Below are 25,272 nucleotides of genomic sequence, written 5' to 3'. Positions count from 1 at the left end.
AATTATTTATTTTTTTAATAATATTTATATTTAGTAAATTATAAAACTGCTACCAAGTTTTAATTTTTTTTTAAATCTAAGCGTAAAATAGTCATTTTACAGCACATGATTAAAATAAAAACACTTAATCTCTCCATTTAAATTTGGCAATAATAAATGGAAGTTTATTGATTTTGTTTTGGAATAGCAAAATGTGGTTTTCGCGTGGATTGCTAAAGTAAAAACCCTCGTGCCTTTTAAATTTGTTAATAGGTGTAATTATAAAGGAAAGAAGAAGACAAAAATAGGTATGTAATTTCGTTGTCAATAATTTAATCAATAGAATAGATAGGACACAAATTTAAATGTGTAGAAATAAATGACACACAACATATGACGAGGATTAGTGTTTTTAAACTCGGCCAGTGGTTGATTCGGCTCAAGACTTGGATTACAGATTTTGATCTAATTACTAGGTTTTGACTAGTTATTTGGGTTAACTTTAATTTTTTTTATAAAACAAAACGATATTATTTTGATTAAAAAATAAATAATTAACAGGTTTTTAACTGGATTTTATTGGATCAAACAAGTCACCAGATCAACTAGTCAACTAGAAATTTCATGAAAAGAAACTCCAAGGTTCTTATAGTGCAAACCAATGATGGAAGCATAGCCGATCAACCCTGTTTATTTTTGCATTTTAAAAATATTTTTGAAAAAATTTAAATTTTTTTTATTTTTTTCTTTAAATTAATATTTTCTTGATATTTTTAGATCATTTTAATATACTGATTTTAAATAAAAAATATTATTTTAATATATTTATAAATAAAAAAACTTTAAAAAACAAGCAAAACTTCACAACTTTAATTACATCTACGTAATCGAGAACAGATGAGAGAGAAATGCAAAACATTCTTCAGAAAAGATAAGATAAACAAGACTTGAGATGCATGGCATCATCCCATTATCAAAAGCAACGTACAGAAGTCAATAGTCTCCATAGAAATAAGAACGTTTCTAAAATATAATTCCATTGCAAGGGAGGGAATTCAAACAGTTTGAGCAGTAAGAACAGATCTATACAATGAGACCAAATGCTTACTGCTCAAACTGTAGTAGCTAGCGCTGGCTAAATGGTTAGCAGCAACACTACTGCGAATGATGATGATCACGGCTGGAACTGGCTTCTTCAATCGCACTTCCTGACATTATTTCCTTCCCCTTGCCTTTATTAATCAATACACTTTCCGCAGATTTTCCCTCCTCGCAAATTTCATTTTCTGCTGGCATGGCATTCTTCTGTTCCTCTTCCGAATTCCCTTTCTCCTTGAAGTACTCTCCAATTTCATTTCTGTTCCTTAGCACAAAATCTTCTTCATACTTCGTTTTCTGATCCCCACTCTGATCACATATGACATCCAAGAAATCTAGCTTAGGGAATGCTTGCTTCAAACTTTTCCTGTCTATCTTGAAATCCTTGAGATACCTGAGACGCAATATATTTACTTCCCACACGTGATCATCCTTTTCTCCGTGATTCAACTTCTGAAGTTTCCCCCCTCTTATGTAGAGCTTTTTTAACTGCTTCAGTGAACCAGGTTTCAGTTCTTTTAGTGGATTTGGCTGAGGAATGCCTCTCAGATCCAACTTCTCTAACCCTGGGGGAAATGACAAGTCTGTCAAGGCAATTAATTTCGGAGATTTTTCTTCAGCTTTGACCGTGGATGTCTCCAGGGATACTTTTACTCCCCACCACATTGTCAGGCAGCGAAGTTTTTCAATGGCCTTCAACTTCGCTAACTCCCCCTCTTTGACTACTGCCTCATTCCCTATATATATGCTAAGCCGCTTTAGTTCCTTCATATCAGCAAGATCAGCTATCTTGCACGGAGTTCTTTTCGAGTTCCCAATCACAAAACCCTTGAGCACTTGAAGACGAGTGAGCTTCTGAAGCTCCTTTGGCATGCTTTCTAGGAAGGGACAGTCAGATACATCAAGATGGGTGAGGCTTGTCAATGATCCGATCTCAGAAGGCAATTCTTCTAGATTGTGGCACGCTTTGAGATCAAGAATTTCAAGGCTAAAAAGCTCGCCAATTGATGAAGGAAGTGTGGTTATCAGAGATATTCCTCGGAGGCAAAGATATTTCAAGTGCTTCTGAGCCCACAGACCTTTCAAAAACACCTCATTTTCAACTTCAATGTGATGCACAGGTGAGTGATGCCACAGCCCAAGCTCCTCGTTTTCAACTTTAATTTGAGGCACAGGTAAGTAATGCCACCGCCCAAGCTGAAGCACTGCAACCTTCCTCAACTTCAGTAGCCAGTCAAGACTGAAATTAAGATATCGCTTGCTCACATTGAACACAGTTAGCAAATTCTCTTCATTTGGAGTACCGCCACTAGTGTCGCTACTCAAAACCAAGCACGCACGTCGAGATCGGTCGTTACCATAAGATGGTGTTCCGGAGGAATCGAAGCCGAAGAGGCCGGCCTTCAGGGCTAAACTGATTGCCATGTGACGAATCCAAGGATGGATTATGCATGCGTTGACAACTGGGCTTGGTTTATCTGGTCTTTCATGGTACGGTACTATGAGGTCTAGCTCTATTAGCTCCTGAAATACACTTTCTCCTTCCTCCTCAGCTGTCTTTTTTTCGTTGGCAGTGATCAAACCCTCGCCAATCCACCAATAGATCAATGGCCTCTTTTTTATCACAGCTTCCTCTGGAAAAACAGATAAAAAGAGAAAGCAGAGTTTCAAATCTAGCCTCTCCAGATTGTGGTAACTTGCCTGAAGATCGAGCATGGCTGAGCTTTCCAAGATCATCCTTTCCACTTCTTGCTCCTTCCACTCTTTCAACACCTTTCTTTCCTGAGCTACCTTATATGGATTTATCTTCTCACGTGATTCTGAATCTGATTTTGCAGGGAACAGCGGTAACAGCGGTTGCAACCGAAGATTTAGCTTGTCAAGTTTCCTGTCAACCCAATGTAGATGATCTTTGATGGAATTGGCATTTTGTCTGGCGCCATCAGCTTGGTTCTTGGCAAGTGAGAGAGTTTTGTAAATCTGGAGTCGCAGCACGTTGAACTTTTTAACAACTGTGTCTTCCCAGCGCTTGTGGCCAGAGAGAAGATTTTTCAATTCCTCAAGCTTGGCCTCAGCGCTTCGAAATTTTAGCACCAGTTCATTTTCTTTCATTCTCTCGTCAATCCCCCCTGCTGTCAGATCAATTGCTTGATACAGACGATTCTGTAATGTTGACACAACTTTCTCTGGATCTCTTTTGATCGACATCCTTAGGTACTATGGACACAGAATCAAAGGCAATGAATTGCAGGACAGAACAAAGATAAAAAAAGAAAACTGATGATTACAACGATAATTTAGATGTTGGCTGACCTTTTGATTGAATTATCCTTAATTAACAGGAACAAACACAGCAGTTGGTACTTCGAACTGAGAGCTGCTCTTGGTAGATGCCCACGAATCTTGGTTCTAATTCTTACAGCTAGTCTTGTAACTGATGCAGGGTCAACGCTCTAGTCTTTTTTTTTCTTTTTCTTTTTAAATTCATCATTGGACTTGTAACTTTACTCTTCACCCCCTCCCTCTTTTAAATACGGGGTCACTATTTCACCTGACAACTGACTGAGACAAAAACAAGGGAAATTACTCAGGAGCTGTAATTAAGGTCAGGTAAGGCAAGGGAAAAAACACTTCGAGTGTTATTTCTGGAGTCCTCATGAAAAACAACAAATCGAAGATAGGATGTATCTATAATAAAAAACTGATTAAATTAAAAAAATTTTAAAAAAATAATTTAAAAAACAAAACTTAAAAAAAATTGATTAAACCAATTAGAATTTTTAGAACCCAGATAAAAATAAAAACTGAAAAAAAACAGAGACAAATCAGAAAAATCTAGCCATACCAAAAAAAACTGCACCAAACCAAAAAAACTAATTTTTATTCTAATATAATTAAATTAAAACTGATCGGTTTGAATGGTTTGATTAAAAAAAATTAAAATTTAATTATTTTTTAATAAAAATCAAACTGAAATGAGAATAATCACCGGTACGGAATCTTCTCAGGTTCAAAGCGAGCAATGAAGAAAGTGTTCGCTGCTTCCAAGATCAGCAAGTGATGCACAAGAATTATTGGAAAAGTGAAAGGAGTCCATCTTCTTTTTTGCTCCAATCATATGTCCACTGCTTTTCCTTTTCCATTTCTTTTTTCTTTTTTTCCAAATTAGGAGGACTTAAGAAAGAGTTAATTGCAATTTGGTTTCTCCAATAACATAACATGTTTTGTATTTTCTTTTTCTACTTCACTTCCATTTCTCATTAATAAATATTCAATCCTGTTAACAATATTTTCCCTATAATTTTAAACTCGTTATAACTTAGCTATTTTTTCCAATTTATTTCATTCTTTAATTAGAAAAAAATAGAAATAAGATGGAAGATTTTAATTGGGAGAAAAGAGACTTATAAACTGATAATTATTAAATTGTTGATGATTAACTCATCCAAGGGATTATATAATTATTTTGAATACAGTCGAAAGTAATTAGATTTAATAAAATATAAAAACAAAATTATAATTCTTCACTTAACAAATAACAATCCGAACTACAAAATAAGTGTATTTATCTTATTTTATATTTCAGTTAGTACTAAAAATCTAAAAGGCATAGCCTTTTCATGGTGAGTACATTATAATGTTTATTCTCTTACATTTTATTGTGGAACTGTAATTTAAAATTTTTTTTTTTTTTAATTTGATCATCAAATTTTTTTTTGCCTGATTTTATCATTTGGATGAAACTTGTTGACAAAAAACAAAATTGAAAGATAAGGTATCAAAGTAGAAAAGACAATACATATGGGTGATAGTTTCAAAGTTCACATAAAAAATTTAATTTAGTCCTCAAACTTTAAAAAATAAATGTGTCTAGTCCCTCAATGTTTTTTCAAATAAATTTTGATAAAAAAAAATTATTTTTATTATTTTTTAATTCCTAGTTTAAGAGGGGAGAGGAAGAGAGAGGTAGTTAGATTCCCATGATAAAAGAAAAAGAAAAATATTGTTGACACCAATTTCAACCACTAAAATGGTCAATTTTGATGTCAAATGATTTTATTTGATGAAAGGAGTTCCACTCAGGTTTTTTTTGTGCCTTGAAATTGCTTAAAAACCATATCGAAGCTTAGGAAGATTTTTTGTATTCAGGTTAATTTTAGTTTTTTGCGTGGTTTTTTTAAAATATTTTTTAAGGTTATTTATAGGTTTGTCAATGTATTTAGGCTCTTTTCTAGGTGTTTAAGGTTGAAAAAAAGTATTTGGATAAAAAAACATAGAACCCGTTTTTCACCACCATAATGATCGAAAATCTTGAGAATACTAGATGATGCATCGGTTGGTTGTCTTTTTTTTTAAAAAAATAATGGGGTGGACAATAAAAAATTAGGGCCCCCACACAGGCCCTTCTTAGATGGGCCAAATCCAATAGGGCCTGATTTTTTTTTTTGCTTTTAAAAAAATGTTTTTTTTAATTTATGTTAAAATTAATACCCCTTCTCTCTAATTTTTTTTGTTGGTAGTGTTTAGCTTCTTCTTTTTTGTAATAGTAGTTGTTTTTTAATTATTTTGTTTATATTTAGTTTTTGAAAAGATTATTCTAATACATCTATATTTTTTTTTTATGTTTTATATAATTGAGATTTATTTTTTAACTATGGAATGCAAGTCACATAATTAGTGATATTTGGTGTGCACAAAAAAAATGTTATGCATTTTCTAGATTTAGAGAGAGAGAGAGAGAGAGAGAGAGAGAGAGAGAGAGAGAGAGATTAGCAGCAACAATGGAGGTGGAATTGAAAGAGATGCTAAACGATCTTAATTATTTGAAGAAATCACTGTCAAATCCTTCAAACCTTGCTTCTTCAATTCATTAGGTAAACTCGTAAACTCGGTCCGAGTTTACCGATTTTATCGAGTTTGTTAGTTTTCGAGTTTGTAACCCGATTTTACATGTTATATGCATATTGACTCGTAAAATCATACGATTTTAGGAGTCAACTCGCGATTTTGACAACCTTGATTATAGGTGTTAGACACCTACCTGCTATAAAAGCTTTACTGGTAGTCCTCGACTGGAATAATTGTCTAGTTTCGTCAACAATTCCATAAACATTAACATATCACCAATTTATCTTATCCTTATTCAAACCAATTCGTTGTCATGTTATATATACATTATAATAATGCTAAAAACACCTTATAAGAATTTGTTTGTCCGATTTCATTAATTAATTAATCAACACTTTTCTCAACCCTTTCAAACACCTTCATTGTTATTCCTTCATGCATTTCTGATCATTTAATTCATATCAACACATATAATCAAGTCAAAGATTCAAATAAAACACTCTTCTTCTTACATCAATGGTCGACCACACACTTAGTAAGGAGCTATAAATTTTCTTTCAAAATTACTTGTTATTTCAACTCATTTCAACCCTATTCTATGTCACAAACATCAATTCAATTCAATTTCATATTTCCCTCAAAATTCATCATGAACCCATATCTCGATATGATTAAAAATTAAATGGAAATCTAACAGTTATTATAAGAACTTATTAAATGGATGTTGGGACACCTTACCAAAGAGTAATCTAGGCTCCAATTGCTAACCAATCAAGGATTTCCACCTCTTATTCTTTGCTCGTTGTTGTCACCTCTTTCTCCTCACTCTATCCCCAAATTTCTTCTCTCAAAACACCTTAAATCTAAAGGATTTTGTTGCCTAAAGTATTACTAACTCTTTTTTTCTCTTGTATTTCTCTAGATTTTCTCAAGAATTTTCAAATGAAATGAAGTTTTTCCCTCTCTTCCTTTTCTATTCTTTATGGCCGGCCACAACAAGTCTTATATAGGCAATAAATTGTCAAATTTCCACTGTCCCTTCAAATATTAATTATTATTTCCCCCGTCCAGATATATTTTTAACATCAATTTTCAAAAAGTGATATCAAAATTCATTAATTTATATCCCAATACCTTTCTTTCCTTATAAATCATTTCTGTTTAAACTTAATTCACATTTTGAACTTTTTTAATTTTTCGGGTATTTTTAAACTTCTATTTCAAAAATTTATTTGCTAACCACTTTTTCTGAATTTTAAAGGTCCATATCCCTTCCCTTACTGCAGGTATCAAATACCCAATTTTCATATTTTATTTGCTTAATTTCCTTATACACTTTCTTTAGAATTTTTATGGAACTCTTGAGTTGTACCGGGTTTACATTTCTTAAACATTACAAGCGATGATATGAGATCAATTTTCATATCCTTACCTCAATATATATATATATATATATATATATATATATATATATATAATTGTACATCATTCATTTTATCTTTTTTATTTGATTTAAAACATTTTTTTTATTTTTACATTGAATTTACACATGGGGTTTACAAAAAACACTATCTAGAAAAAGAACAAAAGCTAATGTTGATGAGTTTGATGATGATGATGTTCCACTTTGTTTAAGTTGCATATCAAATGATTTTTTTATGGATGAAAATAAATGGATGCCCTTTTGCTTTCAATTTTTGTAGTTATATTAATCTTTTTATATCATTTTGATTTGTTACTATCTATATATTAGACAAGTTTGTACTCATTGATCCTTCTGTCTAATACCGTTATGAAAATATATTAAAGTAATGTTTGATATTATAATAGCAGTTGCTTTTCAAAGTATTTTTTCACTTGAAAATGCATAAAAATAATATTTTTTATTTTTTAAAACTTATTTTTGACATTAACACATCAAAACAATCCAAAAAAATAAAAAAATAATTTGAAGTAAAAAAACAAATTCAAAAGTGTTTTTTTTTACCGCAAAAACAATAAATACTATTATTTAACTTAAATAAAAGGTTTAAATCATGTCATGTGTATTGTTTGTAATTAATAGAAATAAAAATAAATAAAAACCAAGTTAAATATGATTTAGTTTTATTATTCAATGAGTATTAATTTGTCTAGGATTGCCATATATTAAAATAATATAAAAAGGTCAATGTAATTAAAAATTGAAAGAAAAAGGGGCATCATAATTTTAACTAAGTTTTATTATTAATTAAAATATTCTTCGTGTCTCTATACTTTAGATATTATATTAGTTTTTTCCCATAAATTTTTATTTTTCCCATTCAACCTTCAATGTTTACAAGGATTTTTTGTTTAGTTTTTACTTGAGTGCAAGTTTAATTGTTCTAAGATCATAAGATAACGTTTCACCATATCGTGTGCAAGTTTAATTTTCTATTATACCATACATAAAAGAATAAAATTATATTATTGGTCCATCTACTTTATATTTTTATCAATTAAGTGCGTGTGTCTATATATATATATATATATATATATATATATATATATATGAATGATGTTTGGTATTGCAGTTTAACTGTATCTTTAAAATTCTTAATTATTTTTAGCTTCAAATTAATTGGTTTTTTGTATTTTTGGATCTTTTTTATATGCTAATATACAATATAAATTTTTTAAAATAAAAAATTATTTTAATATATTTTTAAATAAAAAATATTTTAAAAAATAATCTCTACTACACTCCTATCATGTATTTAATTTGAACACATTGACTTTTTTTTTTTTTTTTTATTATTGTTATAAGAATCCAATCAAGTATTTCTATACAGCTTTATTAATCACCTTGTTTTGCACTTATGTGTCTTTTACCTTTGCTAATGAAAAATTATAGTGTTGGCACACCATCTTTCAATTTCTCTCAATCAAGTACATTGAATTTACTTTTTTTTTCTTTTTTGTATATTGACTTTTTGATTTTTTTTTCAATCTATTGATTGTTTCTACTTCTTTTGAATATCATGAATTTCATTTCTTTTGTTAAAAAATTAAATATTTAAATATATGGATAATTTATTTAATAGTTTTGATGAATCATAACATAGTTCTTAATCTTGGTATAAAATTAGATAACTTATCATTAATCAAAACAGTTTTATTTTTAAAATAATTTATTTTAATTTAAAATATTATCTTTTATTGAAAGTAATATTATTTTAAAGGATACTTTTACTAGAAAAAACTCACATTAGAAAATGAAAAATTAATGAAAGTATTTTAGTTAGCATAGTTAAAGTATATATATGCAGTCAATTAAGATAAACCACTGTGAAGTACAGAATACTTTCAATTAATTATTTCAGTTAGAAAAAACTTACATTAAAAAATTAATGAAAATAATATTATTTTAATATATTTTCAATTAAAAAATAATATTTCACTTCCTTCTTCTCTGAGAAAAAGAAAAAGAAAAAGAAAAAAGAAATGGCCAGGTTTCTGCCGATCACCTATGCCTTGGAGCAGACGCTGATGAAGTTGTATTCATTCGATTGTGAAGAGATTAATCTTCCTTTCGGATTGGATAGATATGAGGAAGCTTTCAAAGAGGTTTCGCCGAACGTTCAAGCTTTGTTACAAGATATCGAGGAGAGGGTATAGTGGCGAGTCTCCTTTCAGGCATTTTCTTGGATCTTCAAGAACATGTTGATTTGGTTGAATGTCAATAGACCGGTTTGCTTCCTCCATTATCCTCGACAAGGTACGTAACTTGTCTACAGTTGACTCCAGAAGAGTCAATGTCCGGGCTGTGAATTTCATTATACCGAAGAACTTGGGCACGGTGCTTGTGTTACTTCATCGAATCTCTCTATCATTGAAAGAAATCAGATTCAACAAACAACAAGTTCAATTATCCGATGATGTGAAAATTGTGGGAAGGGGAGACGATGCCTTAAAAATTGTCGAATTTCTGATGGGATATTTACCAATCACCAACTTCTCCCTGTCTTCCCTGTAGTGGGCATGGAAGGTCTTGGAAAGACAGCCTTGGCTAGATTGGTGTATGAGGCAGCGACAGAGGGAAAGCTTTTTGATGAGACAGTGTGGATCTCTGTTTCTGATTATTTTGAAGAATTGACCGTGTTAGGAGAGATGCTGAAAACTTTAGGTGAACACATGGTTGGAGGGGTAGACAACATATATAGGAGAGACACTTGAACACCTTTCTAAAGAGTTGGAAGGGAGAAGGTTTCTTCTTGTTCTTGATGATGTTTGGAATGAAGATGTTGACAAGTGGGATGGATTAAAGAATGGTTTGTTAAAAGTTAGTGGAAGTAATGGGAGTGCTGTTCTTGTTACAACTTGTAGCAGGCATGCGGCATCCATAAAGCTCTACAATCTGCAAACTTTAAGACACATTGAGTGCACATCTCTTCATAGAAATATGCGAGACTTACTTAGCCTGAGGCATATTTATTTCACTTATCATCACCAGATGCCAGTGAAGGTGGGGTGCTTGACTTCCTCTTCAGACATTGCCATTCTTTGTTGTGGGGAAAGACAGTGATATTACAGTTCAAGAACTGGAATCCTTAAATGGCCTAAGAGGACAATTGTCGATATATAATCTTCAGGAGGTGAAAGACAAAAAAAGAAGCTGAGAAAGCAAACTTACGAGGAGAAACAAAGATATACAAATTGGAATTTGTATGGAGATCAAGAAGAAAATGCTTCAAGAATGACGAGGAAGTTCTGGAGGCCCTCCAGCCTCACTCCAACTTAGAAACCTTAAAGATTGAACACTATGGGGATGAAAAGCTGCCATCCTGGCTATTGATGGAAATCCCTAGTCGTCATGGTGATTCCTTGCTAGTCAATAGTTTGGTGAATCTGAAATTGATAGACTGCAAGAGGTGCGAATTGCCAATGCTTGGACATCGTCCTCGTTCTAAAAGTCTTGAGATAGATGGGGTGGATAATGTAAGAGCTACCGACATGGAGTTTTACCGAAGCACAGGATTCAGTGAAACAATGGCAGTTTTTCCAGCATTAAAAAAACTGTCTCTGCGTCGCATGGTCAATCTAGTTGAATGGATGGTGCCAGCAGTAGGTGAAGGCCATTCAGTTGTGTTTCCTTGCCTTGAAGATTTGTCCATCATGTCCTCTATTGGCAAGTATTTCACTGAATGTTTCATCACTTGCTCAACTGGAAATCTGCTTCTGTGATGAATTGAAATATTTATTCATGGAGTGCAGTGCTAGCACACCTCTTGAAGATTTAACCATAAAATGTTGTCCAAACCTGGAATCCATTCCATCGGGCGAGTGCCTCAGATCTCTTAAAAGACTCCATAATGAAGGTTGTCACAAGTTAATCTCTCCTCCAATGCCAAGCGTGCAGATCTTCAATTCTCTTGAATATTTGAGACTTGAAGGTTTTCCCGATCAATTCTCCATTCCAGGTCTGCAAAACCTCTCTCTTAAAGGTCTGTCAATAAAACTTTGTCCAAACCTAGAATGCATTGCTAGTTTGCAAAACCTAACAACTCTTGAAGATTTAAGAATAGAATTTGTCCTAATCTGGAGTCCATTCCAAGTGTAGGGGACCTATCATCTCTCAAAACACTCAGCATTCAACGACGTCATAAATTAACTTCTCTTCCAACTGGGCTACAGTCCTGCTTGTCTCTTGAAAATCTGTCTGTACAATGGTGCATAGAGCTAACCTCTATCCCTGATGAGATGCAAAAATTACACTCCCTTGTTCAATTAGAGATCACAAAATGTCCAAGCTTGACTTACTTTCCAGAGGACAGCTTGGAATTGATTTCATCTAATGTAAATTCTCATTTATTAATTCAAATTCAACTTTGGTTTCCTGAAATACAGTTTTGATAGTATAAAACTAGCATTCAGGAGTCTATCTAGCCCAAAACTTTCCACATGGCGATGTGTCCACTGGATGAAAATGTTTTCAGCTCCAGCAGCCTCAAAGTCATATTGGAGGCTAGCAAGGAGAAAGGCCAACAACTTGTTAGTATTCCTAGCAATGGACTGGATAGCCTTATCCGGTCCATCTAGGATAAACAAGAAGAGGCTGAGCCCTTCTACATTCTAGATTCAGGGGTTGTCGCAAGACTCGTGGAGAAATGGAAGCAGAGCATGCCCAATGTAAAACCTCTCTTCGTTTATAAGTGCATTAACGAGCCTGCATTGATTGTGCTTGTAGGGATGAGATTAAATCCATACTAGGCCTTGGTGATAGCGCTGATAAGATTGTCTACGCTAATCCATGCAAGGCTGAGTCTCATATCAAGTATGCAGCAAGTGTTGGAGGGCGACTCACTACCTTTGATTCTAAAGAAGTCAACAAAATCAAAAAGTGGCATCCAAAATGTGGACTGCTGCTACGACTTGAAGTGAACGATGAGATTTCCTGGCGTCAGCTGGGAACCAATTTTGGTGCTTTTCCTAAGGAGATGGTGCCTCTGCTCCAACATGCACACCAAGCAGGCATCAAAGTAGTTGGAGTCTCCTTTCACGTAGGTTCTAAAGCATCAACAGCCCAAACCTATCGTGATCAATAGTTGCAGCAAGACCTGCATTTGATGCAGTCGCCCAGCACAATATGCCCCCAACGAACATCATTAACATTGTTGGAGCTTTTAAAGCAAACCCATTATCTGATGAGATTGGTGCCACAGTTAATGATGCAATCCAGGAATTTTTCCCAGACGATAAATCCTTTGAAGTGATTGCAGAGCCCAGAAGGTATTTCTGTGAAACTGCATTCACTCTAGTTACTGATGTGCTTGGCAAACGAGTGAGAAGAGATAAAAGAAAGTACTGGATTGCTGATGGGATTTATGGTCCATTTAACTTTCCGGCCTATGATCGATCCTCTGTGTTGCTTAAACCAATAATAAGAAATCCTCAACGTGTTGTGGTTTTTGCATCAACAGTGTTTGAACCAAGTTGTGCCTGAGCTTCAACGATTTGATTGTATTCTACAACATGCATGGGTGCGTACACAACCTCTGCTGGAACCAAGTTCAACTCTTTTGTTGTGCCTATTTATCTTGCATATTCATGAGCTCAAAACTGAAGCAGGAGAATATGCCAAACTTAAGTTTGAGGGTCTCATCTCCATTTATGTAAATTTATTTTCCCCTTTTATTTATTTTCCTTTTTATATTTTTCTTTTCTTTCCCCTCACTAATTTGTTTTTCAGAAAAAAAGATTTTTGAATGAGAAGAAAGAAAAGAAAAAACTGAAGAAAAAAAAATTAAAGGGAAAAATCTAAAAAGGAAAAAAAATTTAAAAAGGAAGATATTCCTTAATTTTAATAGCAGGCCTAAAAATTAAATCCTAACATTATAAATAGATTGCTCCCATCAGTTGAAAAAGACACACCAAAGCTCTCGTCCACCAAGAAATCAGATTTTTTACAATAATTAATACACCTAAAACTTAAGAGTGAAAAATAAAATTATTAACCATGGTTTAATTAATTTTAAGAGGTTGATTTGATAATTAAAAAAATCTTTTTTAAAATTTTGAGATTCAAATCAAGTTGTTAAAAATACAGATTGACATGTAAAATCAAACGAGTCAATATATATTTATAATGTAAAATTACATAAAAATTTGAAAAATAATAAAATCAGATAAAGATTGTATAAAATCATGTAAAATCAATAAATTTAGGTAAAATTATGACTTTATAATTGATTTTATATTAATTCTAAATTTTTATCTTCCTCGATGTATATCCTTGTGTTGACTCACTAACGCACAAGCCCTATAAAAGCTTGTATCTATAGATTCTTTCTTCAATCAATAGTTGGATAAAGGAAATATAGTCTTTCTTAAACCCTCCCTAACAAATAAAAAATTGTCTATTACAGGACAAGACTTTGAAAATTCTCATTCTATAAGGATTTCTTTACAGACAAGACAAACTATATTCTGAAATCTAATCCATCATGTGCTTGTGACTAAATACTATAGTCTTATTAACAAGTTTATAACATTATTATTTCTCTATAAAAAAATCTTATAATTTGTATAAAATATGATCTATTTTAAAGAAAAAAAAATTCATACTTTAAATTGTTTGATTCATTTGTTTTAGCTTATACAAAGCTTACAATTCCTTATTGATTCACCTTTTCAATTCATGGTGTGTAAAACAATATCTAAAACTTATAAAAACATAATAATATCTAAAAGTGATGTATTGTTCATTAAAGCAAAAGACATCACATAAACTAAAACTAACACTATAAATGGTTACGGATTTGGAGGGAGCATTATAACTAGTGTTAGCCAACAAGAAAACATATTTACGAAGATATAGTTGTTTTCAATATTTTTTTTAGACCAGAGTCTTACTAACCACTTTCATTTTTTTTCCATGGATCTTGAATGATAGGATTTTATCATGCAACAAAAAATACACTATATATTTGTTGATGAAATTGTTTATTGTTTTGTGTAAACCATGTATGGAAAAAAAAATTTATTTTATATTTTTATGATTTAAATTTACATTATATTTTTTGTGTCACGTAAAAAAATAACATTAACAACCTTGATTCAAACTTTAAATTTAACATTTGAAAAAAATATTAAATTTTTTTAAACACACCGATCCATCAATACAAAAATTATTTTTAAAATATTTAAAAATAAAATTGATTTTAATTTACATGTAAGTTATGTACAAGATACTACTCGATGCTTTCAATAATAAAAAGAAAAATAAAGAAAACAATTCACCGCGTAGGGGGTGGGCTGGAGAGGAAAGCAATGGAGTCGTGTTGTTTGCGCGTGACCGACATGCCTTTATTCTTAGCGGGTGAGACAGACAATCTAGCTGTTAATAATGGCTGTTACCCAAGAAAGAAAATTACATATGTCTGAACTCTATAAATAAAAGACAAGACATCTCCATCATATTCTAGACACAACACCAAAGCCAAAGCAATCAAAACCTTAATAGCTCTCGTCTTCCTTGTCAGTTCCTGCCTTAAAATTTGTTACTTTCAGAAAAATTAAACTAAGGTACAGATTCTTGGCTTCTTCTTTTATGTTTCTTTTGTGTGTGTGTGTGTAATTCCACGTATCAACCTGAAACCTCTAGCAGGTATCTCTTTTTTCTTCATAATTTATCAATATATTTTATTAGATTTTTATAGGTTGTTCCTAGATTTCTTCTTCCCTCTGATCTGTTGTTTCTTGATTTGTTGGGCTTACAAGATTCTCTTCTTGCCATCTTGTTTCTGTGATATTATTCATTTTGTGATTGTGGAGTGTTTTGAGAGAAATCATCCATACGGGTTATTCTCTGTGTTAGGTGATTGAATAGCTGTTGGCATGGACTAGGATCTTCATTTTCGTCTCATATTTTGACAATGCTTTTTCTTTAATCCTTCCAGATGGGAGAATAATGTTTTGATCTTTGGTCTATGCGATTATATTTGGGATCTTTTGGGATCTCTGTATGCATATGTTTGTCTTTTGCAATGGAGACATATAAAACATCAATGGCATTTTTTAGATCATATATAAATTGAAGAGCTTTTATGCATCAACAATTTGTTCATTTTGAAGCTGTGAACAGAAAGTAAATTGAGATGTTAATGACATTTGGAATGGGCTGTGGGATTGCGTAGAAATGGAGGGATTCTGCAATGAAATTGAAAAGAAATGAAATAATTTGAAAATGCCGAAGCATTAACTAGGCATTTTACTATTTACCATGTTCCCTGGGTTTATATTGCTTGCAGCTTGCAAGAATTTGAGAGGATGAGCATCTATAACAGCGTTTCTTTTGTTGGTTAGGAAGGAGGTAGTTTTGGGGGTGGGCATTAGAACTTATGGTTCTACCTAGCTTAGGTTCTGTGCTCTATAGGCTACTCATAATTGCTGCTTTAGTTTCATTTGGTTCATATCAGAATTTCTCGTTGCTTATTTGTTACAATTGGTACCTTTTTTACTAATTGGTATGCCACTTTCAGGAAATTTGAGCTTAAGCGAGAAAGGGTCTGCATTTCAATTTCAAATTTTCACAGAATCCTGAGATGGAAGATTCATCTGAACCTGTCATTTCTGCTGCTGGGGTGCATGAAAAGGTTGTGAAGGAGGAAATCCATCTTAAAGTCAAGAGCATGGATAAAGAACCAAATGACGAGAAGGGAGCTGAGGTGAAGGCCAAATCGGTAGAAAAGGAAAAGCCAAAGGAGAAGGAGCAGCATAAAGAGAAAGACAAGGAGAAATCAGAGAAAAATAAGAAGAAGGATGTAGATGAGGGGGGGGAGAAGAAAAGGAAAGATAAGAAGAAGGGTGAAGAGCAGGAGAAGAAAACGAAAGAGAAGGACAAAGAGAAGGAGAAGAAAGGACAGGAAGGAGAGGATAGTGTTGGTAAAGAGTCAAAGGTGGACAAGGAAGCTGGAGAGGCTAAGAAAGAGAAAAAGAATAAGAAAGACAAGGAAAAAAATAAGAAGAAAGATGATGAGGCTTTAGGATATGACAAGGAGGATAAGAAGAACAATAAAGAAGAGAAGAAGATAAAAGATCATGGGGTTTCAAGGGATGAACAGGATGATAAGAAAGAAGAGAAGAAAAAGAAAGATAAAAAAGAGAAGAAGAAAGACGAGGATAAAGATTTGAAGGATACAAAAAAAGCAATTGAGGAGTACAAAGATCAAGGTTTGCGTGTTGAGGATGAGGATAAGAAAAGTGAAGGGGAGGAAGAGAAGAAGAAAGGAAAAGAGAAGAAGGTCAAAGATAAAGGGAAGAAGATCGATGAAGAATCTAAGGAAGAAACAAAAAAAGGCAACGATGGTAAAGAGGACAAAAAAGAGGGGGAAGTGAAGGAAAAGAAAAAAGAAAAGAAGAGCAAAGATGAAATTAAAGGGGACAATGACTATAAAAATGAGGGGAAAGAAGAAAACAAGAAGGATAAGGAGAAGAAAGAGAAAAAGCACAAGGATGGAGGAGACGATGACATAAAAGATGGAGAAGAAGAGAAGAAGAAGAGCAAAAAGAAAAAGGACTAGGAAGAGAGAGTAGAAAGTATTGGTAAATATGCTCTGTTAATAATAAATAAATATTAAAGATAAAGAAAGTCTTTATTAATAATAAATATGTTTTATATGAATAAAATCAAAGTTACGTGTAATTAACTGATTGACTATATTAATTGGAGTTGTTGAGATTGATGTATATTATATTTTTTTTTTATAAAAGGAAATAGATGCTCTCATAAATCAAGGTATGATGAATACATGGAACTAATAGTAAAATGCATGATGGATGACATGTACATTGAACTAACCTGCAAGAGAATTCTATATGGAGAGATCATTTATGTTTATAAAAAGGCTCTCGTGATAGTTAAGTGATTATTAGATTTGAGATCACTAAATTATCTTATATATGGAATACTATGCTTTGATCCTAATCACACATTGTTCTAATCAAGGGTGTTCTAATCAAGGGTAACAAACGAGCATATATTGAGTATACATAAACTATATGAAAATATTTGAGTAATCAAAAAAGGATTCATTATAATAGGTAAATTAGAAAAAATATTTCATTTATTTTCAAATAGTATTAATTGTGAAATCCTTAGCCAAGATGAAATAAATTTTGAAAAGAGTTTTAAAATCTTATTCAAAGAATCAATGACTATAATATTGAAAACTAACATGATTTGACAAAGCAGACATACTTCGTGTTAAAATGTTTATATCGAAATATCTTGATAAAAGGATAATAATTATACTGAGAAACTAGTCAGTGAAAAGTTAAGTCAAACCATTTATGATTTTATAATATTGGAGGGATTATGGCAAGTTGCTAGACATTGTACTTGATCTTCAAATATAAATAAATTAATTATTAAATTGATAATAAATTAAATTATTTAATCTGTTTAGTCTTATTTTATTTATGATTATAATTTATATTTAGGTCAACTTATTTGAAAACTTAATGAGTCACATACATAAGAACAAATAGTTAGAAATTAAAAAAAGATAATTAATCAAGTGTCATTTGATTATAAATAATTTTTAAAAATTAAAAATTAGAATGTAATTAATATAGGAGATTATAATTCTAAACATAGAAACAATAAAGTAAAGATTTAATTGAATAAATTTCTAAAATTATCCTAAAATAATATATGTAATATTATTTAAGAGGAAAATTAATATTGTCATTTATAAAGCTTTTAGGTTTTTTTATTGCCTCTTATTTAAAAAAAAAAAAACAAAGAAAGGTGAGAAAAATATAATACATAAAAACTTAAAACACAAAAAAAAAGCTGGTACTCTAAGATATAATAATTTTTCTTTTCTAAATGTGTAAATAAGACTTTTCACTAGTGATTCATGTAAATTACTGTTAGAAACTTGATATTTTAATAGCTTGTGACAACCTAACTGTAAAATAAATATTTAAAATATAAAAAAATATCTAATTTATTGATAATTTTTATATAAATCCTAAAAAACTTTAGATATATCTAATATAATCCTTGAGATTCTATAATTTTTTTCTACGTGTATATATTTAGGAAACTCAACACAAAGAACACAGGGATGAAGTGCGAGGCTGAGGTTACCACCAGGGAAATTGGCATAAACAAGGACTCACAAGCTGAAGAAGAGGAGAAGCAGAAGAAAGATAAGGTACAAAAAGGTAAGGAGACAAAGAAAGAAACTGATAAGAAGGAGAGGAGTGATAAGGAAAGAAAACCCAATGAGAAGGACAAGAGCAGAGACGTTGACAAGCTGAACAGAAGTTAGAGAAGATCAATGGAAAAATAGAAGCTCTTCTTGAGAAAAAAGATGAAATTGAGGAAGATAAAAGAAGCCGAGAGCGGGAACAGCACTGTTCCTGAGAAAGAAAAGGATGCCCCGAAGCCTGGTGCGGAGTAATCCCTTTTGGGAACAGCATCGTTCTATAGTTTTTTGCGAGTATGATCCTTTTCCATTGTAATTATATGTTTCTTTTCATATAACTATGGATTAATGAGAATAGAATGTGAATTACTACCACCTTTGATGAATAAAACTACTATGCAGTTTTACTTTTGTTCCATTGCCTATAATTTCTTTTATGACACTCGCATTTAAAGCAGCCTTCATGTTGCATTTGCTTCATTAAGTAGAATCCATTTAGTATCTTCACTCCGCTGTTGTTTCATATCATACATCATTTGAATCCATCAATGAAACTATTAGTATCATCCTAGGCATTTAACACTGATATTTTGCTCTTGGTTCCCTGTTTGATAGTGCTCGTTAGTTTTAACATGGCGTGCCAGTGTCCATCTGGCCTGCCAGCTAGACGTGCTGTCCAAACATGATATGGATTGTCCACTGCTGTTAGTCTTGATGACAAAAAAAACTTCACATTATACCTGCACATTCTTTGGACATCCATTTTCAGCGATGGTTGTTCTTGCTGTGGACGATGTCTTTTAGTGTTCCAGTGCCATCATCATTGTAAGTTTTGCAGAATTTAGTAGATATATTCTCTCGCGTGCAAAGCTAGTGTCAGAAATGAGGTGTTGAACAAAATCTACCAGTGGCTAAGGCATTCGATGTTTATTCAGGTTTTAGACTGTTCTGTGATCACAAGGTGAATGATTTTGTTCAAGGAGATGTTGCGTATAGATCTATGCATTGTCCTGGTAGTCTGTGGTAAGTATTTTTCATTTGCACTCTACATAGGCTTTTTAACAGTTATAATTTTACTTGAGAAAAATAAGACAATGTTTATATGTGTGTATCACTCTCGAAAGCAGAATCCCAGCAAATTTTTGTGACAACGATTCTTGATCATTAGGTTTTACAGTATCAGGTTAACCCATTTATCTTGCAGAACCTGCAAGCAACAGAGATTCCTGCAAGGTTTTTTTTTGTTAGAATTTGAACTCAGGATGTGTTGTATGCCCAACCACAGTCCCTTTGCTAGGATTTGAACTGAGGATGTGGTGTACTTAATCAGTATCCCTGGTCCGAATCTTTGTCAACACACTAAATAAAGGCAGAAATTTTGGAATCTTTTTGCTATTTTTCCTTTATTTTTGTGATAATGACCAAACAATATGCAATGTTAATGGCTCTTTATCTACCAGATTTAACAAAATGATGTCTAGATGGTCTTGGTAGGTTTAGTAGTGAGGCCAAATCCAAATGGGAAGAGGGGATCATAATGCTGATCGCCAATGTTCATAGGCAGCTGATCAACAGTCTTGAACCATGTTCGTGAAAGCGTGCCGGTGAAACCATAGTCACCAAATAGAGCATCAGCAACACCTTGGCCTTCACTTCCAGGGAGCCAGGCAGCAACAAGAGCATCCATCAAGCTTACATATGGTTGGATTACAACAGGACGCCCGGAAATGATGACAGTAACGCATTTTACAGTTCCACAGACGTTTTGAATCGTGCTAGGACCAGGTTCTGATATTGTCAAGTTCAAGCTGTCTCCAAATGTCTCTGCATATGGCGGCTCTCCTACTACAATGATGGCGTAAGAGAAGTTGTTAGACTTGACGAAGTCTGCATCAGGATTCTCCTTGTACACAACTTCAGTGCTTGGATCAACAGTATTTTTTATGGCGGTTAAGATCGTGGTACCTGCAATTCATTTTTAGTTAACCTCATTAAACGGATTACAGAGCCTAAAGAGAGGTGCTGTTGCCAAGAAATATTTCAGAAAAAACCCCCCTAATGACTATTTTCCTTCAGATACTGTTTTAGCAGTCGCTGATATCGAAAATTTAGTTTCTTGTTGGGGAATCAGAACAGAACTTGTCAGGTTTTATTCCATTCAAACAGAATTGGGGGATGAAATGAGAATGTACCACTCGTGAGGTTGTTGCCACCGAGTCCCTGCCACTCAATTGTCCACCCACCACATTGATAACCGAGATTATCTGCATGACTGCCGGCAACAAGTATTTTTGTTGCCTTTTTAGGAAGGGGTAGCAATGGCTCAGCAGCAGATTCGCCATTCTTTAGCAGCACAAGTGATTTCCTCACAGCTTCCCTAGCCAATTCTCTGTGCTCCTGTTATCATTACAAAATATTTTTAAGTTCATTTCTATCTTCTTGTTACTCGTTATACAAAGCAGAGAATATCTTAGTTTAGGTAATTAACCTGGCTTCCAAGCTCATTGACTAGACTATTATCAGCCAGGGGGTTCTCAAAAAGACCCATCGTAAATTTAACTCGCAAAATTCTCGTCACTGCATCATCGATTCGGCTCATGGGGATGACTTTATTTTTCACGTGGGATGTTAGGCCATCAATAAACTCTTTGTAGTTGTTTGGAACCATGATCTGCAGAATGCGATTTCCAGTACAAGTATTAGAATTCTAAAGAACAAGATAATGAATACTGTTGAAGTAAAAAACCATTAATAAGAATTACCATGTCAATTCCAGCGCTGATTCCTGCTTGAATGGAATATGAGTAGTTAGCATGGGGTGGAGAAGTGATCCTATCAATACCCTCCCAATCTGAGATGACAAAACCCTGAGGCAATCAAAAGGCATTAGCACACAGCTCTTGGATTTTTATTCTCAAATGGTTTAAGATGGGAAACCCTAAGCTAAGGAAATCACTTTACCCTGAAACGAAGAATGTTCTTGAGAAATCCAGTGACCATGTCACGGTTGGCATGCATCTTAACTCCATTCCAGCTCGAGTAAGATACCATAACAGTTGACACACCCTTGATAATTGAGTTATAGTAGCCTGGCATGTGGATGCTAAGCAAACCGTGTCTGCTGATCTGTGTATTGTTCTCATTGATGCCCTTTGTTGTTCCACCATCACCCACATAGTGCTTGGCACAAGCAGCAACTTTTGTTCTGTGAGAAGCCCCCAGATCATCAGGATTCAGGAATTAACAAATATTAGAGTGAATTCATCCAAAGATTTTACAGGAACTATGAAATCGATTACTATGAATAAAGATCCTCCCCCCTTAATGATGTGTTTTCTATTTGTTAAAATGGACAAGATGCCTCAGTGAAATGAAGGATTGTGGGAATGAGAAATATCATAGGACCGCACTGGAGGTAGCTTCATAACACGAATTATCTACTTTTCATACTTCCCCAGTTGCCTACTTGCCCTCCCAACCAAGAAGGGAAAGAAACAAGATAGACAAAGAGAAGGGCCACTAAGTGTGGAGACTGGAGATCTCAGCAAGTTGATCCTAAGAGTCAAAACTTTGGAAGTTTGATAATACCAAGTGGGCATATTTTATCTTTATCCTTTTGAAGCTTTTCTGCTGTTTTCTTCACAGGTTCCTTTCATATGCTAATAATAATAATAATAATTAGTGGAAAGCATGTCTCAACTCTCATGCCACCCACAAGGGCTTCAACCTAACACAAAGTCCAAAAAGGTTTCCATCAAATGAATAATTAACATATCCATTATCTGATGAAGCTAGCAGCAGATCCACTCCATCCTCGAGGGGGGGATACGGCACTTAAATTCCTCTAATTAATCTAAGTGAGAAATGGCCTCATTTTCTTTTTCAAATACAGACACCAATGATTGAGCTGTTGACTGATTCCATGTTTTAAATAGAGCAAAGCAAGTTTATGGACCGAGCCTGGAATCTGATAGCGTGGATCAAAGTCAAATTTACTATATAAGCACGCGAAATTCCTAATGTTCTGTGAAAATTACTATTTACAGTTCTCTGCTCCTTGGGACAATTTTCTTCATTGTTTCACGGCGATTATGGAAAAAGCCTCCGCTGTTGAAGACTTGAGGGAAAATGTACACTATCTAATTATTGTTCTTAGAAACTTAACTTATGTTAACTGCAAGCAATATAAATCTTATAGGCAAAAGAATGTAACATGAAGATAAGATTCCTTACTTTCCAGCAACGAAGGGAACACCCTTTGAGGAGTTAGCAGGGATGTCGCCTTGTAATCCTGATACTATGTCAGTCATTGCTTGAACAAGCTTAGGATCTTCACTGTAGCTTTCATAGCACCGACCCCATCTTGGATCTCGACAAACCTGTATAGCCAGAAGTAATAGAGGAAATCAGAATTTAAGAGGAGATGATTTTGGTTATCTGAACAGCTATTAGTAGTTGGATTAAAAAGTTACCGCAATACAAGGTGCAAAAACATATGGAATGCCCGTAGCTCTAACTTCAAGTGCAGTTGCAGCTCCAATCCTCTTAACTAGGTTAGGGTCCCTGCTCGATGACATGCAGTTTAGTCAAAAATAAAATCCATTACATTTTCATTTTCTTCCCTTGGTCCCTAATGTCTTACTAAAGTTTCAGCAGATGGGAATAACAAGAAGAAGAATATCCAATTATTAGTTACATGTCAAACATCTAAATTAGCATTATATCACAGAATTGATCAAAAGTATTAACCTAATTAGTTATCAATAGCAGACTAAAAGCCAGCCGTAAAACTGCAAGGAAAAATGAATATATAATCCTATCTGCTGATAGAGATGCACATCATCATAGCCTATTGTGGATGGATGCAGATGTCATCATATCACTACTTTCCTTGTGAAATCTCCAAGGAGATGAAAAGGGGTCCAAGTTTTCAATGGATGACACTCGCGATAATGATTGCTGTCTCAAACTGAGAATTTAATCATCCTATCTCAAAGATGACCCGTCCTCTTTCTTGGTTACTTGGCAGACAAATATGACCACATGAACTTCTTTCAGATAAAATTCAGGATCTGGATACCCTTTGGTAACTCATAGAAGATTTTCTTTCTAGATGAAATATCAAATTAATTTGGACAGAACTTAAATGTATCTATACTGATTGCATGAAGCAAAAAGAAGAAAAAAACTTCAGTTCATAAACTGATGGTTAGTATGAGCGAGGAATAATCTTCACTTGCCTGGTAGCTCCAAGCCCAACATTGTGAGGAAATATTGTTGCCTTGTAAACATTGTTATGTCCATGAACGGCGTCAATTCCATAAATCATAGGAATTCCTAATCGGGTCGATAAAGCACCCTTTTGAAATTCGTTCACCATGTTAATCCAAGTCTCAGCAGAAGCCTGTTTAGTGGGAACACTCCCTCCTCCACTCAGTACACTCCCTGCCAAAAAAGGAAACGGAATTCTTCAGCTTTCCTATACAGCACAACCACATCACGTAACAATTCCTAGACCAAGTAAAGGTACGAGTGACGCTCTGCTTACCAATGAAGTAGTCCTTCATCACCTCAGCTGATGCAACACCGCGTTCAATCTGGGTCATCTGGCCAATTTTCTCCTCTAATGTCATCCGGCTCATCAAGTCCTTAATGCGAGAATTTAAAGGCTTTGCTGCATCTTTATAGATCATGTATTCTGCTTCTGCCAAGGCTGCCCAGATGACAACAAGCCCCATCAAGAAGATGGGAATTCTAGCCATTTAGATCTTCCTGTAATGACCAAAGTAGAAAATATAAAATGCTGTAATGGAATACTTGTTTAATAAGAGGAAAGAACTTTCACTTTTAACAGCAAAACGTAACAACTGCATCTGATTCACTCTGCCTCTAGCATTAAAAGGAGCAAATCAAACAATTTCCATCAGTTGAATGAAGCGCATACACACACATAGTTGTCATTTGTTTTTCACATTTTCGAAAGAACCAAACAGTCGAGACAAAGCATTGTCAGAAAGAACAGAAACATGGAAATGAGAGAAAAAACTCAGGACTTACAGAGAAACAACAAGAACCCAATAACCTCTCTGTTCTGAGAGAATGAGGGAGGGGTTAAGTTTTGGAACTTGGTATGCTATGGGATGGAGGTGGCATTTATAGAATGTTCATCTCTTGATTTATCACTCTGTGCTATATCTGTTTTCTGTTCATTTACTGCTGTTTTTCTTGAAGGATTTTATAAATAAAATAAAGATTCATCATCCAGGACAGGACAACTATACAATCCACCATTGTTTTTCCCTATATTAATAATAACCTTTGAAATTTGAAGTGGAAAGGACGACGGAAACAAAACAGTGGTCTACTTTATTTTTCGAACTTGACTTGTCAATATTATCATCACTTTTATTTACTAAGCAACAAAAAAATTTGGCCAAAACAAGGATATATACTGTCCGCATTATTTGAATTTGAAAATGTAGCTGTTTTTAGAGTATATTTTATTTAAAAATATATTAAAATAATATATTTTTTGTTTTTTAAAATTTAGTTTTGAAATCAATACATAAAAATAATTTAAAATTATAAAAAAATAATTCAAAACAGTAATTGGAAACTACGTTCTTTTATTTTCAAGAGGGCCAAAATTTCCAATGGCACATTGTTTTGA

The 25,272-nt window shown here is 33.5% G+C and overlaps 5 protein-coding genes and 1 long non-coding RNA gene across 7 annotated transcripts; 4 read left to right on the top strand and 2 right to left on the bottom strand.

Moving 5' to 3' along the window:
• Positions 1-911: 911 nt before the first annotated feature.
• On the bottom strand, positions 912-3,578 carry LOC133667953 (disease resistance RPP13-like protein 4). Its single transcript, XM_062087667.1, has 2 exons — positions 3,391-3,578; positions 912-3,294 (listed from the first exon to the last, which is right to left on the bottom strand). Exon 2 carries the CDS (start codon positions 3,283-3,285, stop codon positions 1,135-1,137), a length of 2,151 nt encoding a protein of 716 aa, XP_061943651.1. The 5' UTR covers positions 3,286-3,294; positions 3,391-3,578; the 3' UTR covers positions 912-1,134.
• A 5,812-nt stretch (positions 3,579-9,390) lies between these two features.
• LOC133668095 (uncharacterized) lies at positions 9,391-11,130 on the top strand. Its single transcript, XM_062087840.1, has 4 exons — positions 9,391-9,558; positions 9,844-10,072; positions 10,188-10,411; positions 10,642-11,130. The coding sequence occupies exons 1-4, from the start codon at positions 9,391-9,393 to the stop codon at positions 11,128-11,130; spliced, it is 1,110 nt and encodes a 369-aa protein (XP_061943824.1).
• A 717-nt stretch (positions 11,131-11,847) lies between these two features.
• LOC133668093 (ornithine decarboxylase-like) lies at positions 11,848-12,889 on the top strand. The gene is made up of 3 exons (XM_062087839.1): positions 11,848-11,975; positions 12,134-12,450; positions 12,519-12,889. Exons 1-3 carry the CDS (start codon positions 11,848-11,850, stop codon positions 12,887-12,889), a joined length of 816 nt encoding a protein of 271 aa, XP_061943823.1.
• Positions 12,890-14,811: 1,922 nt separating this feature from the next.
• On the top strand, positions 14,812-17,133 carry LOC133706245 (uncharacterized). Of its 2 annotated transcripts, none has more exons than XM_062131736.1 (2): positions 14,812-14,970; positions 15,927-17,133. In XM_062131736.1, exon 2 carries the CDS (start codon positions 15,990-15,992, stop codon positions 16,965-16,967), a length of 978 nt encoding a protein of 325 aa, XP_061987720.1. In that variant the 5' UTR covers positions 14,812-14,970; positions 15,927-15,989; the 3' UTR covers positions 16,968-17,133. The 2 variants fall into 2 exon arrangements, with proteins under 2 accessions (XP_061987720.1, XP_061987721.1); XM_062131737.1 differs by having other exon boundaries at positions 14,846-15,052.
• A 1,366-nt stretch (positions 17,134-18,499) lies between these two features.
• Positions 18,500-19,986, top strand: LOC133668204 (uncharacterized). Its single transcript, XR_009833647.1, has 2 exons — positions 18,500-19,427; positions 19,538-19,986. It is a non-coding gene; the product is annotated as an uncharacterized LOC133668204 (long non-coding RNA).
• On the bottom strand, positions 19,979-24,865 carry LOC133668202 (uncharacterized). The gene is made up of 10 exons (XM_062087968.1): positions 24,660-24,865; positions 24,151-24,374; positions 23,843-24,047; positions 23,075-23,165; positions 22,836-22,981; positions 21,564-21,807; positions 21,365-21,469; positions 21,091-21,273; positions 20,795-20,999; positions 19,979-20,567 (listed from the first exon to the last, which is right to left on the bottom strand). The coding sequence occupies exons 2-10, from the start codon at positions 24,362-24,364 to the stop codon at positions 20,080-20,082; spliced, it is 1,881 nt and encodes a 626-aa protein (XP_061943952.1). The 5' UTR covers positions 24,365-24,374; positions 24,660-24,865; the 3' UTR covers positions 19,979-20,079.
• Positions 24,866-25,272: the final 407 nt, after the last annotated feature.

The sequence above is a fragment of the Populus nigra genome, chromosome 11, assembly GCF_951802175.1.
Source record: "Populus nigra chromosome 11, ddPopNigr1.1, whole genome shotgun sequence".
Classification (NCBI taxonomy): Eukaryota; Viridiplantae; Streptophyta; class Magnoliopsida; order Malpighiales; family Salicaceae; genus Populus; species Populus nigra.
The sequence above is the reverse complement of the archived record's forward strand: the minus strand, read 5'-3'. Positions and strand labels throughout refer to the sequence as shown.